This window comes from Notolepis coatsorum, assembly GCF_963971535.1.
Source record: "Notolepis coatsorum genome assembly, contig: SCAFFOLD_204, whole genome shotgun sequence".
NCBI classification, from domain to species: domain Eukaryota; kingdom Metazoa; phylum Chordata; class Actinopteri; order Aulopiformes; family Paralepididae; genus Notolepis; species Notolepis coatsorum.
The window spans coordinates 160,932-175,665 of record NW_028170755.1 but is presented as its reverse complement, the minus strand read 5'-3'; the positions used below and the strand labels follow the sequence as shown (position 1 = coordinate 175,665).

Genomic DNA, 14,734 nt, shown 5'->3' with positions numbered 1-14,734 from the left:
ATTCATCAAAACATTTAGAGACATACAAATATACAGTAGTTTCATAAAAATGCTAAAATGCTATTGATTGATTGATTGATTTAAAACTTTATTAACATATTGCAGAATGGGTACAGTACAGCTCAATACATACAATTGTTAAGGGGATGCAGACCAGAGAAAGACTTTCGTCTTGTTTACATCAGGGTCCCCCATTTTCAATTCATCATATTTCATATCAAAATCATATAATATCTCATTGCTAAATATATGCAATATATAATCTAATAATCCAATAATCTAAATCTAATATATAATATAAAAATGCTAAATGCATGGGTATTTTATTTTGTCTTTAATGTTAGCTTGCAAACTCATACTGTCTTGGTAAGCCTCATAATGAATTGTTTGGGGTAAAAAAGAAAAACATCGTGATGTGTATCGTGTATCGCCGAAAGGTCAGAAAATATCGTGATATCATATTTAGGCCATATCGCCCAGCCCTAGTTGGTTCATTATAAAAGATACAAACCTGACAACAAAAGCACTTAAATGTTAAATAAAAGGACCACAGTAATGAGGCAGGAGGAACATATTTTTTTGCACTATAATGGTAAAATTGTTATTTAAAAATTTGCCCCTAAAACATATTTTTTGCCCCTAAATTTCTAATTTAGGGGCAAGTGTGCCCCTAGTGAAAAAGCTTAGCGTACAGCCCTAACTATCACACAACCGACGGCGATGCTCCCATCATTAGCGTCGTTTGAGTTAAGGGAGGACGATCCACAACAACCACAACAAGCTCGTCAAGAAAAGACCCATACTGTGCTTTGTGCTCCGTCCGTGCGCCCCATGCAGGTTAAGATGAGCACACTTCCCTAGATAACCCACACCACCTGGCGAGCGGGTTTGAGGGGTAGTGGGTGGACAAGCCCTTCAAACCACAGGCTGCAGCGGGAGCACCGCTTCGACCCGGGGTGCGAGAGAGAGTCACGCCGGGGTGAACTTTTGGGTGTTTTTGTCAGCCATGATAAGTGTGCTAGCCACAGGTTGATTATGCACGGATACAACTGACGCTAGGTTCTAGGGCTGTCCCCGACTAAGGATTTGGATAGTCGACTATGATTGGCCAAAATTTGCCGTTAGTCGACTATTGGTCGACTAAAGAAAGTTATTATAATATTTATAAAAAAAAAAAAAAAATGTATCATTCCATTTGGGCTGTGGGGGGGGGGTTTAATGTCTGAAGGAGTCGACTGAAGGCTTCTTGTCCTCTGCAAAAGCATGCAATTGGTCCACTGATGGATACATCTTGATATTTGTCTAGTCTAGTGTGTTCATTAGACGGGTGAAATCCTCTTTCAGTGCCTCTGTGCCTGTTTTCGTAGGCAGTTAGCCTCTGGTATGCGTGCCATTAGCGTTAGCCACGCTTCTAGGCCTCTTTGCTTTTGGAAAGAATGATAAAAAAATTAATAAAAAAAAGAAAATTATAAATATTTTCTATTTTTTTTATTATTATATTCGACTAAGAGGTTGGCCAGTCGACTACGGCTCCTTTCGACCGATTAATCGACTAATAGGGGTCAGCCCTACTAGGTTCAGACGAGAGCACATGCAGAGAGAGAGAGAGAGAGAGAGGGGCGATGGAAAAACTGTAAACAAAAGGACACACGGGCACCGCTTGAGTCGGGCAGAGAATCACAACATTGCAAATGGCACGAGAAGCGAGAGGGTCTCTTCTCCCCAATTCCGCTTCAATCACATAGCAGCTTTTTGGAGAGCCGTGTTCATATCAAACTGGTGTACGTGGCTATCGGTCTCACTCCTCCCATCTTGGACCGTCCCAGGCAACCAGCCATTATTATAACATGAACCTTACTTGTTCTCCAACGTTATAGTCACACCTCGTTCATTACACTACTTTTCTGCAAACAAAACTCTTGACTAAAGCATGCATTCTGCACAACAAAGACACACACACACACACTATTCGCACAGCCAAGCTAGAACAGCAAGAGTCTGAAGCTGCACCCAAATTCAAAAACATTACTACCGTGTTACTAAACTGCTACAAAACATCCGATATCACTCGTCCAAATAAACATGTCCGACTTCGGGGGGGAAAAAACACTTAATCCACAAGAACAGGGCAGGGATTCCACCTTGCACCAGCCAAAGACCGAGTGTTAACGTATTGCTTTGTGTGTAAACTTGTGTTAACACTAAAAACCAATGTGTGTCTGCGAGGTGACGAGATTAAACAGGAGCGATGCATTGAAGAAGAGGCCTTGCACGGAATGTTTAGAATGGCCGGTTTGTCCTGCCTTTATAGGATGTTGGCAAGAAACAACGGTTGCTATGTGCAAAACCCACGGTTTCTATGTGCAAAACCCACGGTTGCCGAAATTTGGAAAATTTAAACTGTGCCGACTGACGGTGCGCATATCACTACGTTAGCCCCGTGTGTGTGTGCTCAAAGCTAGCGTTTTAGCCATATAGCTGCTTGCTAACTAACGTTAGCCCCGTGTGCGTGTGCTCAAAGCTAGCGTTTTAGCCATATAGCTGCTTGCTAGCTAATGTTAGCCCTGTGTGTGTGTGTGTGTGTGTGTGTGTGTGTGTGTGTGTGTGTGTGTGTGTGTGTGTGTGCTCAAAGCAGCCCGCCCCATATAGGTGTATCTGTTATATTGACAAGGCTTGACAACCGAGGTTCAAAGTTAACTTCACATTTATTGGCTGTTGGTTTACATGTCGGACTCTAGCTCATATCTATGCTCTAGCTTACAACTGTGTGTCTTGACTTCCTGCCTGGTGTGACATCACACAACTACGGAATCCACTAGGCTCAAATTCTATGCTGCCACCGAAAATGTTCAGTTTGGAATAAATATGGCTGAATGAACACTTGTATTCCTTACAGTATCCATGAAATTGGACACTTTGACTCCCTTAGATATGTCAGATGATTTCTGTACTTTTCACTACATGTTTTATTACTTCTTAAACTATCCTATCAGTCCTTAAAATAATAGAGTTGCAAATATCCATAATAATCTACAAGACATCATTAACTTAACACTAACAATATATATACAGTATATATATTTTTTATCATAATGATTCTTGTGAAATAAATTGCCTTTTGACTAAATACATTTATTTTCTCTTTCTCTACAGAAACAAAGACTGAGGCAACTGAGACTGAGATTTGATTCTTGCTCTCATTCATCACTCTCTCACACACACACACACAGTATTACTCTGACAATAAAATAAGAAAGGTGTTTCAATATTGTTATTTGTTGTTTTGTTGTTACCTGTTGATATAATGTGCCTATTGTTCAAATAAATAATTATTTCAAATAAATCTTTTTATTTCCTAATCATTTGAATGGTGTCTTTATGGCAATAATAACTATAGACGGAAAAACCAAAGTAAAGATACGACATTTAGATTTTTGGGACGGTTTACATTCACTTTGGGATGGTAACAATTGTATTTTGGGACGGTTCCGGGATGGTGGTGAAAGAAGTTAGTCTGGAGCCCTGCTATCTATTCCCAGAAAGATAAATTAGAAAAAAAAATTGGAAACGTTCAGTGTAATCTCTAGCATGAACTGCGTAGTCTCTGTCGGGGATGGTGGTAAGCTAGCAGGCTAAAGACTAGTAGCTAGCATTGGGCTAAAGACTAAGCTAGCAGGCTAAAGACTAGTAGCTAGCATTGGGCTAAAGACTAAGCTAGCAGGCTAAAGACTAGTAGCTAGTATTGGGCTAAAGACTAAGCTAGCAGGGTAAAGACTAGTAGCTAGCATTGGGCTAAAGACTAAGCTAGCAGGCTAAAGACTAGTAGCTAGTAGCATTGGGCTAAAGACTAAGCTAGCAGGCTAAAGACTAGTAGCTAGCATTGGGCTAAAGACTAAGCTAGCAGGATAAAGACTAGTAGCTAGCATTGGGCTAAAGACTAAGCTAGCAGGCTAAAGACTAGTAGCTAGTAGCATTGGGCTAAAGACTAAGCTAGCAGGCTAAAGACTAGTAGCTAGCATTGGGCTAAAGACTAAGCTAGCAGGCTAAAGACTAGTAGCTAGCATTGGTCTAAAGACTAAGCTAGCAGGCTAAAGACTAGTAGCTAGTGGGCGGCTACGTGGCGTAGTGGGCAAGGCGCTCGCCACGAATGACGGAGACGCTGGGCTTGCCTGTTCGAGCCCAGCGCTCCACATTGCTTTCAGTTTAGCTGGCCGTCCATACTAATACACATTGGCCGTATTAGGGGGTGGGAAACTGATGGGTGGGGATCGGGCGTTGTGGACAGCGACTCCTACAGGTCGGTTGGTGCGCCTGCACAGTAGAATCAGGAAGTGTCGGGGGCAGCGTGAGCCTCCCACGCGCTACTCATCGCCACTGAGAGATCGAGCTGCGCAGGTGAAAAGATGCGACTGCTGTTACCTCAAGTACCGGAGGGGACTTGTGCTATGTATGACTTAGTCCACATTGCAGCCGGCTTGTGGGAGGCAAGAAACAGCGTTCGTGACAGGGGAGGGTTGAATTGGATGATACGAAATTGGCATGGGAGAAAATATAGAAAATGGGAGAAAAAGTGGATCCAAAAAGACTAGTAGCTAGCATTGGGCTAAAGACTAAGCTAGCCGGCTAAAGACTAGTAGCTAGCATTGGGCTAAAGACTAAGCTAGCCGGCTAAAGACTAGTAGCTAGCATTGGGCTAAAGACTAAGCTAGCAGGCTAAAGACTAGTAGCTAGCATTGGGCTAAAGACTAAGCTAGCAGGCTAAAGACTAGTGGCTAGCATTGGGCTAAAGACGGGGCTCGCAGGCTAAAGACTAGTAGCTAGCATTGGGCTAAAGACTAAGCTAGCAGGCTAAAGACTAGTAGCTAGTAGCATTGGGCTAAAGACTAAGCTAGCGGGCTAAAGACTAAGCTAGCAGGCTAAAGACTAGTAGCTAGTAGCATTGGGCTAAAGACTAAGCTAGCGGGCTAAAGACTAAGCTAGCAGGCTAAAGACTAGTAGCTAGTAGCATTGGGCTAAAGACAGGGCTAGCCTGGCCTTGTTCTCAACACCAGCCGGGGCCTAAAGTCTACAGCTACACCACCTAAGGGGGGCCAGTCCTGTGTGCGTTTGGTGTTCTGTGGGGACACAACAACCAGGCTAACCTCCTGGGCCCCATTCCCCGTACCTGGTTCAACTAAGTCGATCAAGAGTCCCATTATCCAGATTCAATTAACCCGATGTTTGAAGCCGGGATTTTCCTGTTCCTCGAAGGTGGATTCAGTCTCGTTAACTCGAACCAGACTTGAGACCCAGGATAAGTGCGCGCGGCCGCTTCAGTTGAAAAGCCAGCACGTATCGATAGCAGAGATCCTGATTTTCTAACGGCATTGATTGATTGATTGATTTAAAACTTTATTAACAGATTGCAGTACGGCTCAATAGCCTCGCCGACAAGTTAAATGCATAATCTATAGGCACATTTTAAGTCCCTCATTACCCCAATCAATCAGATTATATTTCTTTAAACGTGCCCTGCTGGCAGTAGGTTCATGGAATGGATAATCAAATGAGATCTTGCTAGCGAAAATAATTAGTTCAACAGTTTCAGAATAATGATACGGCTCTCTTATCCATTGATGTTTGTATGGTTGATGTTTCATTTGTCTGCCACCGTGGTCTGATGGTCGAGCATTTTGTCTTTCACACGGACGACCCGCGTTCGAATCCCACTTCTTCTAGTTTTCTTTTTGAAATGTAAATACTTCAATTTGGTGCACGTTGAGAGCTATATAAAGAATGACATCCTCAATGCATGTAGATTTATAATATTTTAACTTAAAACTAGGCTACTTTTGCGTATAATCATTAATATTATATTCCAAAAAAATTATATTGGAAACGCTGGGTCTCGAACTCGGGTCGCCCGCTTGCCAGGAGTGAACACTGGCCGTTGGACCACTGTGCCAGACGGGATATATTCATTGTGTACCCATTAATGGACAAGAGACCCGTGTTTAGAATATTTTTCTTTTGAATGAAGTTTTATCTCTTTATTCTCAAATGCATTAATCCCAGTTACAATATCACAACAACGTGTGAGTGATGATACAATTCAACAATCCTCAGATTCCTCGTAATTCATAATCCACAAAAACCACAATCCACGCATAGACACTTCAATTTTATGCTTGAATGAAACACAATCCAGGCGCTCCCACAGCGGAGAATATGAAAGGAATCAGAGCCAAACGAGCGATAGGTTTCAATCATTAAAAATATCCCCGCGGGATTCACATTTGCAATGCTGCGCGTTGTTAAAATAACCACATAATGTGTACATCGCACCTAGCGAGCGCCACGGTATATATAACGTGCATTATTTAGGACAACGTGAATTTAGTATCAGCATTTTGGGTCCATTTCATATTTCAAAAGCCCCCTCTAGAAGAATGAAGCACAAGAACATAATTCAGAATGGTATAATGCAGATCTAGACTGTGAGAATCATTTCAGGAAGCGAGCTGGCATTTCTTTGCGGGGGCGTGGCCATGGTTCATCCAGCTAACTGAACTTAAACCTGCTCTCGACCAGGCTCAAACTTTTTGATCTGTTACCATGGTGATTTAGACAATCGAGCGTCGGGGAATGGAAAGGTCTGGCTTAAGTCAGGCTATACTGGAAATTATCCGGCTAACTCAGTTAGCCAGGTACGGGGAACGGGGCCCTGCAGGCAGCCACACGGCGGGCTATAATAATATACCTTCACCAGCAGGGCCTTGGTCCTGGCTATAATAATGTACCTTCAGCAGCAGGGCCTTGGTCCTGGGCCCTATTCCCCGTACCTGGTTCAACTAAGTCGATCAAGAGTCCCATTATCCAGATTCAATTAACCCGATGTTTGAAGCCGGGATTTACCTGTTCCTCGAAGGTGGATTCAGTCTCGTTAACTCGAACCAGACTTGAGACCCAGGATAAGTGCGCGCGGCCGCTTCAGTTGAAAAGCCAGCACGTATCGATAGCAGAGATCCTGATTTTCTAACGGCATTGATTGATTAATTGATTTAAAACTTTATTAACAGATTGCAGTACGGCTCAATAGCCTCGCCGACAAGTTAAATGCATAATCTATAGGCTAATTTTAAGTCCCTCATTACCCCAATTAATCAGATTATATTTCTTTAAACTTGCCTGCTGGCAGTAGGTTTATGGATTGAATAATCAAATGAGATCTTGCTAGCGAAAATAATTAGTTCAACAGAATAAGGATACGGCTCTCTTACCCATTGATTGATGTATGGTGGATCTTTTACTTATCTGCACTGTGGTGTGACGGTTTGTGGTTTTGACTTTCACGCAGACGGCCCGGATTCGAATCCCACTTCTCCTAGTCTTTTCCTTCTTTTTGCAATGTAGGAATAATTCAATTTGGTGCACGTTGAGAGCTATATAAAGAATGACATCCTCAATGCATGTAGATTTATAATATTTTAACTTAAAACTAGGCTACTTTTGCGTATAATCATTAATATTATATTCCAAAAAAAATAATATTGGAAACGCGGGGTTTCGAACACCGGTCGCTCGGTTGCCAGGATTCAGCACTAGCCGCTGCGCCACTGTGCCAGACGGGATATATTCATTGTTTATCCATTAATGGACGAGAGACCCGTGTTTAGAATATTTTTCTTTTGAATGAAGTTTTATCTCTTTATTCTCAAATGCATTAATGTGACGTCAACGGCTCATTCAATTTCTCAAATCCGTCAGACATTTTAATCCCAGTTACAATATCACACAAAAACCACAATCCACGCATAGACACTTCAATTTTATGCTTGAATGAAACACAATCCGGGCGCTCCGTTAAGCAAATCTACAGCGGAGAATATATGAAACTAATCAGAGCCAAACGGCCGATAGGTTTCATTCATTAAAAATATCCCCGCGGGATTCACATTTGCAATGCGCCGTTATTAAAATAACCACATGCAGCGTGTATCGCGACTCCGAGCGCCGTATATGACGTGCATTATTTTATTTAGGACAAAGTAAATCTATAGGCTCAATATGATTTATTATCAGCATTTAGTTCTATTATTATACATTTCAAAAGCCCCCTCTAGGAAAACGAAGCACAGAAACATAATTCAGAATGGTATAAATGGGATCTCTAGACTGTGAGAATCATTTCAGGAAGCGAGCTGTCATTTCTTTGCGGGGGCGTGGCCATGGTTCATCCAGCTAACTGAAGTTAACCCTGCTCTCGACCAGGCTCAAACTTTTTGATCTGTTGTCATGGTGATTTGGACAATCGAGCGTCAGGGAACAGGAAGGTCCGGCTTAAGTCAGGCTAGACTGGAAATTATCCGGCTAACTCAGTTATCCAGGTACGGGGAACGGGGGCCTTGGCTATAATAATGTACCTTCACCAACAGGGCCTTGGTCCTGGCTATAATAATGTACCTTCACCAGCAGGGCCTTGGTCCTGGCTATAATAATGTACCTTCACCAGCAGGGCCTTGGTCCTGGCTATAATAATGTACCTTCACCAGCAGGGCCTTAAGGCCTCTACATGCTACAGCAACTTCAAAGCAACTGCACCACAACATTGACAAAGCAAAGGTGTTGCAGACACTCTGCCTTTATGCTTCTGCAACATCGACGCACAGCCTATGTAACATTGTACCCCGTATGTAGCTAGGTTCCCTAGATAGATGACACTTCCCTTCTCAACCAACCCATTGATAACAAGCAGAAAAATAAGCATAATTTTTACTTCCGGGCGGGGGGGTTCAAAATAAAAGAGCGACGTCTAAAAGCACGGTAAATACGTTTATTTTTTACAATATCTAACGTTACACGAACCTAAACTAGTCTAAAGTTAGTTTAGGTTCGTGTTAACGTTAGATAATGTACAAAATAAACGTATTTCCGGTGCTTTTAGACGTCACTTTTATTTTGAAATCCCCCGACCGGAAGTATTATAGTGTCTGTTGCTAGCAGCTTAACTTTTGCCGGCCGGTTCTGTGCCTTTTCTAGCTAACGTAACATCATTAGTTTCGAGAGGAGAGAAAGACCGCGGCTCACATGCAGCTCAAACTACCTGTTGGAATAAATTAATTGATTGATGTTTAACTTGTCCCTGTGTGTGTCCAGTCATTTCGACTAGCAAATGTTGTATTTAACGTTACCTCAGGATACCATTGTATTTAGTTGGTTAGCTATGTAGCTAATGTGGATAGCATTTTGAATAGCACCAATGCTAGCTGGCTGGCTACAGCTTTATTTACTAAATTATGGAGGCTTTTTAATCGTCAAGGTAAGAGAGGATTTGTCATGATCAACTGAAGGCGTATGCTATGGAACAATATGTGCTTGGGTTTTCAGAAAAAGGCCAGCTATGACGCTAATTATTTAGCATCAATGCTGGCTGGCTACAACAATGGAGGATGGTATTCCTCGCTGCGGGACCAATATTATTCTATGACAGCCCCGCCCCCATTCACTACCAACCAATCACTGCTACGCAATATCAACGCAACGGTTGTTTAGATTAGATTTTGGAGACATGCACGCAACATCCTCGCAACACAGTCTACAAGACCCTCTCCAACAACCGCGTTGAAATCGCGCCGATGTTGTGTTGCAGTTGCTTTGAAGTTGCTGTAGCATGTAGAGGCCTTTAGTCCTGGCTATAATAATGTACCTTCACCAGCAGGGCCTTGGTCCTGGCTATAATAATGTACCTTCACCAGCAGGGCCTTGGTCCTGGCTATAATAATGTACCTTCACCAGCAGGGCCTTGGTCCTGGCTATAATAATGTACCTTCACCAGCAGGGCCTTGGTCCTGGCTATAATAATGTACCTTCACCAGCAGGGCCTTGGTCCTGGCTATAATAATGTACCTTCACCAGCAGGGCCTTGGTCCTGGCTATAATAATGTACCTTCACCAGCAGGGCCTTGGTCCTGGCTATAATAATGTACCTTCACCAGCAGGGCCTTGGTCCTGGCTATAATAATGTACCTTCACCAGCAGGGCCTTGGTCCTGGCTATAATAATGTACCTTCACCAGCAGGGCCTTGGTCCTGGCTATAATAATGTACCTTCACCAGCAGGGCCTTGGTCCTGGCTATAATAATGTACCTTCACCAGCAGGGCCTTGGTCCTGGCTATAATAATGTACCTTCACCAGCAGGGCCTTGGTCCTGGCTATAATAATGTACCTTCACCAGCAGGGCCTTGGTCCGGGCGCCGCCATCTTCACGGAGCCTCTGGAATCCAAACAGTGAGCTGCGAGGAGAAAACAACAACAACACAGGCCGCTTCAGCATCACTCAGGGTACATTTCTACCCCGTGGGTTCACTTTAAAGCCAAGAAAACCATTCGAATTTAACTAGGGGTGTTTATAAAGTCTCATGTTAAGAAATTTTATGATTTGGTTTATTATTATAAAACTATGCAAATAATGTACAGAGCTAACGCTAAAGTTACTCCAGGACGGGGTGCAAAGTATTTTTTTCCCCCCAATACATGAAAGAAAATATGATTTGAGAGATATTTGTAAATTTACTGTTCAAAAAGCTAAGAAAGGGATTAAAAGGAGGTGAATCATACTGTTTTTTTTTTTTGCTATTTTCTTTTAGAATGACTGTTTGAGTCTTAATTTTGGTTAAGAATATAGAACAGGCATGTATAAGCATTATGCTTCAGTCTGTACCTTTTCAGTCACTGTAAAAGCAAATATGATTGTGTATATGTGTGAGATGTCAAGATGATGACTGAATAAACTACTACTATCTACAGATATGTAAAGATTATTATTTGCAGGTATGTACAGACATATGGATATATACAGTATATATATATGGTAAGTATAAATAAATATATATGTGTGTGTGTGTGTGTGTGTGTGTGTGTGTGTGTGTGTGTGTGTGTGTGTGTGTGTGTGTGTGTGTGTGTGTGTGTGGTATATACAGCATTATTGTGCATCATATATATGGGTTATGAGTTATGGGTGTGATTTATCAACCCCCAGTTTTTGCATCATTTGATGTAATTTCAACATAGTCACCCACACACGTTAATGTTGTTATTTAGCTGTTTTAAGAGTACATTTGTAAGAACAATTCGCTATATGTTCGTGTTGTAAACAGTCCTTTAAGAGTTGTATAGTTCATTCATGTGAAACAAAGTGTAAGAAAGGGTTTAGCAGGAGCAGCATCCGTGTTCTCCGTGATCCACACCGACCTGTCCAGCCCCGGCAGCCGGTCCCTCTCCGCGGCGCTCAGCCCCAGCAGCCGGTCCCTCTCCGCGGCGCTCAGCCCCAGCAGCCGGTCCCTCTCCGCGGCGCTCAGACCCGGCAGCCGGTCCCTCTCCGCGGCGCTCAGCCCCAGCAGCCGGTCCCTCTCCGCGGCGCTCAGCCCCAGCAGCCGGTCCCTCTCCGCGGCGCTCAGCCCCGGCAACCGGTCCCTCTCCGCGGCGCTCAGCCCCGGCAGCCGGTCCCTCTCCGCGGCGCTCAGCCCCAGCAGCCGGTCCCTCTCCGCGGCGCTCAGCCCCGGCAGCCGGTCCCTCTCCGCGGCGCTCAGCCCCGGCAGCCGGTCCCTCTCCGAGGCGCTCAGCGTCGCCTCCTCCGCTGCCGCTGCTGCCGCTCCGCCCGCCGCTCCTCCCGCCGCTACTCCGCTTCCCGCCGCCGCCGCCATCTTGTTTTCCTCATCGGAGAAGACGGCAGCTCCTCGAGCATAGTCACATTTTCTCAACACCATTGACGTTGCGCCGCTGTTTAAAAAAAGAAAATAATAATAATAATAATAATATACTCGATACTAGAGAGAGTATTATTATTTGACCATAAAAAATCCTTCTTTACAGCAGCATTGGCCGCGCGAGCCCTAAAAGTTGTTATAATTATTGTGTCACCCGCCGCCATACAAGCCAGAAGCCCACGCGTGACGCGCCAGCTGTAGCCACGCCCCCCTCCAGGCAGACAGGCAGTTCCCTCTTTGGCCACTGGGGCGGGCGAGCACCAGCATAATAATAATAATAATAATAATAATAATAATAATAATAATAATAATAATAATAATAATAATAATAATAATAATAATAATAATAATAATAATAATAATAATAATAATAATAATAATAATAATAATAATAATAATAATAATAATAATAATAATAATAATAATAATAATAATAATAATAATAATAATAATAATAATAATAATAATAATAATAATAATAATAATAATAATAATAATAATAAACTTTATTTGTATTTATTTGTTTATACAGAAACTGCAGCTCAAAGTGATTCACAACAGAAAAAAGACAGGCATAAAATGAGCACATAAAGTGCAGACGTATAAAATCACAGTTTTCTCACATTAGGATCTAACATCCCAACAGGCCGACTTGTTTATGGTTTGATTCAGTTTTAAATAGACAATAAAAAGCGTAAGATAAAATAGACAGAGTAAAATAGTGCAATAGTGCAGTGCAATAAAATTGTAGAATATGACTTGCCCGGCTATAATGCTTTTTTTTGGGGGGGGGGGGGGGGTCGATTGATTGATTGACTGAACATTTTATTAACAGATTGCAGAATGGGTACAATACAGTACAGCTCAATACACTCAATTGTTAACCCTTTCACTGCCACACGACAGAAGGTTAACCCTTTACTATCAGATAGTGAAAGGGTTAACCTTCTGTGAATTGTCACAGTGAAAGGGTTAACCGTTTTGGTAGTGCGGCAGTGAAAGGGTTAAGGGGATGCAGACCAGAGAAAGACTTTCGTCTTGTTTACATCAGGGTCCCCTAAGAATTAGAAATGCATATCAGATTCAAATATATTGTCATCATGCAGCACAAGTACAGTACAACGAGAAGAAGTTTGGCATCCAGTGTACAGTTTCTTCCCCCTCAAATGTATATACTCTCTTTTTAGACTCTTTTTGTATCATAAACAGTACTGTATATTTGTACATATATGTCATAAATGTCTAGATGCAACAGTACTGTCTACCTGTATGTCATGTATGTCATATATATTATGTTATGATTAATTGAAAATGGGGGACCCTGATGTAAACAAGACGAAAGTATTTATCTGGTCTGCATCCCCTTAACAATTGTGTGTATTGAGCTGTACTGTATTGTACCCATTCTGCAATCTGTTAATAAAGTTTTCAATCAATCAATCAATCAACCAGAGTGCAAATGTAACAGTAAAGTGCAATAGTAATATACAATGTACATGTGATTAAACTGGGTATCAAATTACATAAATGAGTATACTCAGTATAGTTGTAGTATTATTATATACAGTGATATATAATGACACTATGGTAGGAAATCATACTGGAGTGGAAATCATACTGGCCAGCAGTATAACTTACTGCAATTCGAAACTGGCCACGTAAATGTCCAAACCCCCCCACTCCCACCCCCTCCTTTGATTGATTGATTGAAAAGTTTATTAACAGATTGCAGAATGGGTACAGTACAGTACAGCTCAATACATACAATTGTTAAGAGGATGCAGACCTGAGAAAGACTTTCGTCTTGTTTCCATCAGGATCCCCCATTTTCAATTCATCATATGACACACACGACATACAGATAGACAGTACTGCTACATCTATACATTTATGACATACCAGATTTACAAATACAGTACTGTTTGTGATACTAAAAAAATCCAGAAAAAGAGTGTATATACATTTGACATAGAAACTGTGCATTGGGGGAGGTTGGGTAGGTGGGGTGGGGCTGTACATTGGAGGTGGGGGGGGGGGGGGACACTGTACATTGGAATACTGACATACATTTGACATAGAAACTGTACATTGGAGGAGGTTGGGTAGGTGGGGTGGGGTTGGGTGGGGCTGTACATTGGAATACTGACAAAGCCGTGCTTGGTCTTTATTGTACAACTGGGTTAGGACATTTGTAGGGGCCAGTTTTGAATTGCAGTCTCCCGTAGGTGTTCTTTGAGAGTGTTTTTGAAGGTGGGTAGTGATTCACATTCCTTTACAGCTTTGGGTAGGGCGTTCCACATTGTTGTGGCATAATTGCGAAACGTGTTTAGTCCCTTGTTTGAGCCGAATCTGGGTTTTACATGATTTGTGGAGCTCCCTCTGGTGTTGTGATCGTGGTATTCACTGACCTTTGGGAAGTATTTAGACATGTACATGGGTACCTTGGTCGTGTAGTGTATCTTGTAGACCAGGCCCATTGCAAGTTGCTGTACTCTGTCGTCTACTCTAAGCCATCCTAGGTTGGCAAAGTGTGCAGGGGTGAGGTGGGTTCTAGGAGTCAGGTCAAGCAGTAGTCTGACTAGTTTGTTTTGAGATGTTTGTAATTTGGTTTTTAGTGCCTTTGAGGTGCTTTGGTACCATGAGGTGCAAGCATAGTCGTAGTACCCTTGAATGAGTGCTCCTGCCAGAGTCTTCAGGGTATTCTTGTTTACCAGGGAGGAGATCCGGTACAAGAATCGAGTTTGTTGATTGACTTTTTTTATTACATTGGATGCCATTTTGTCACAGGAAAGATTAGCCTCTAGGATGGAACCCAGGTAGGTAATTTCATCTTTCATTTTTTACAATATCTAACGTTACACGAACCTAAACTAGTCTAAAGTTAGTTTAGGTTCGTGTTAACGTTAGATAATGTACAAAATAAACGTATTTCCGGTGCTTTTAGACGTCGCTCTTTTATTTTGAAATCCCCCGACCGGAAGTATTATAG

General features: G+C 42.4%; 1 protein-coding gene across 1 annotated transcript in view; it reads right to left on the bottom strand.

The window, feature by feature from the left end:
- Positions 1–11,911, bottom strand: part of LOC311248449 (uncharacterized protein) — a gene marked incomplete at its 3' end in the record, with an annotated part of 58,214 nt that extends 46,303 nt beyond the window's left edge. Inside the window, exons 1-2 of the mRNA XM_084339325.1 lie at positions 11,231–11,911; positions 10,206–10,272 (exon numbers count right to left, since the gene is read on the bottom strand). Of these exons, the coding sequence (XP_084195451.1) occupies positions 10,206–10,272; positions 11,231–11,745 (582 nt within the window). The 5' untranslated portion in view covers positions 11,746–11,911. The remainder of the gene's footprint in view (positions 1–10,205; positions 10,273–11,230) is intronic.
- Positions 11,912–14,734: the final 2,823 nt, after the last annotated feature.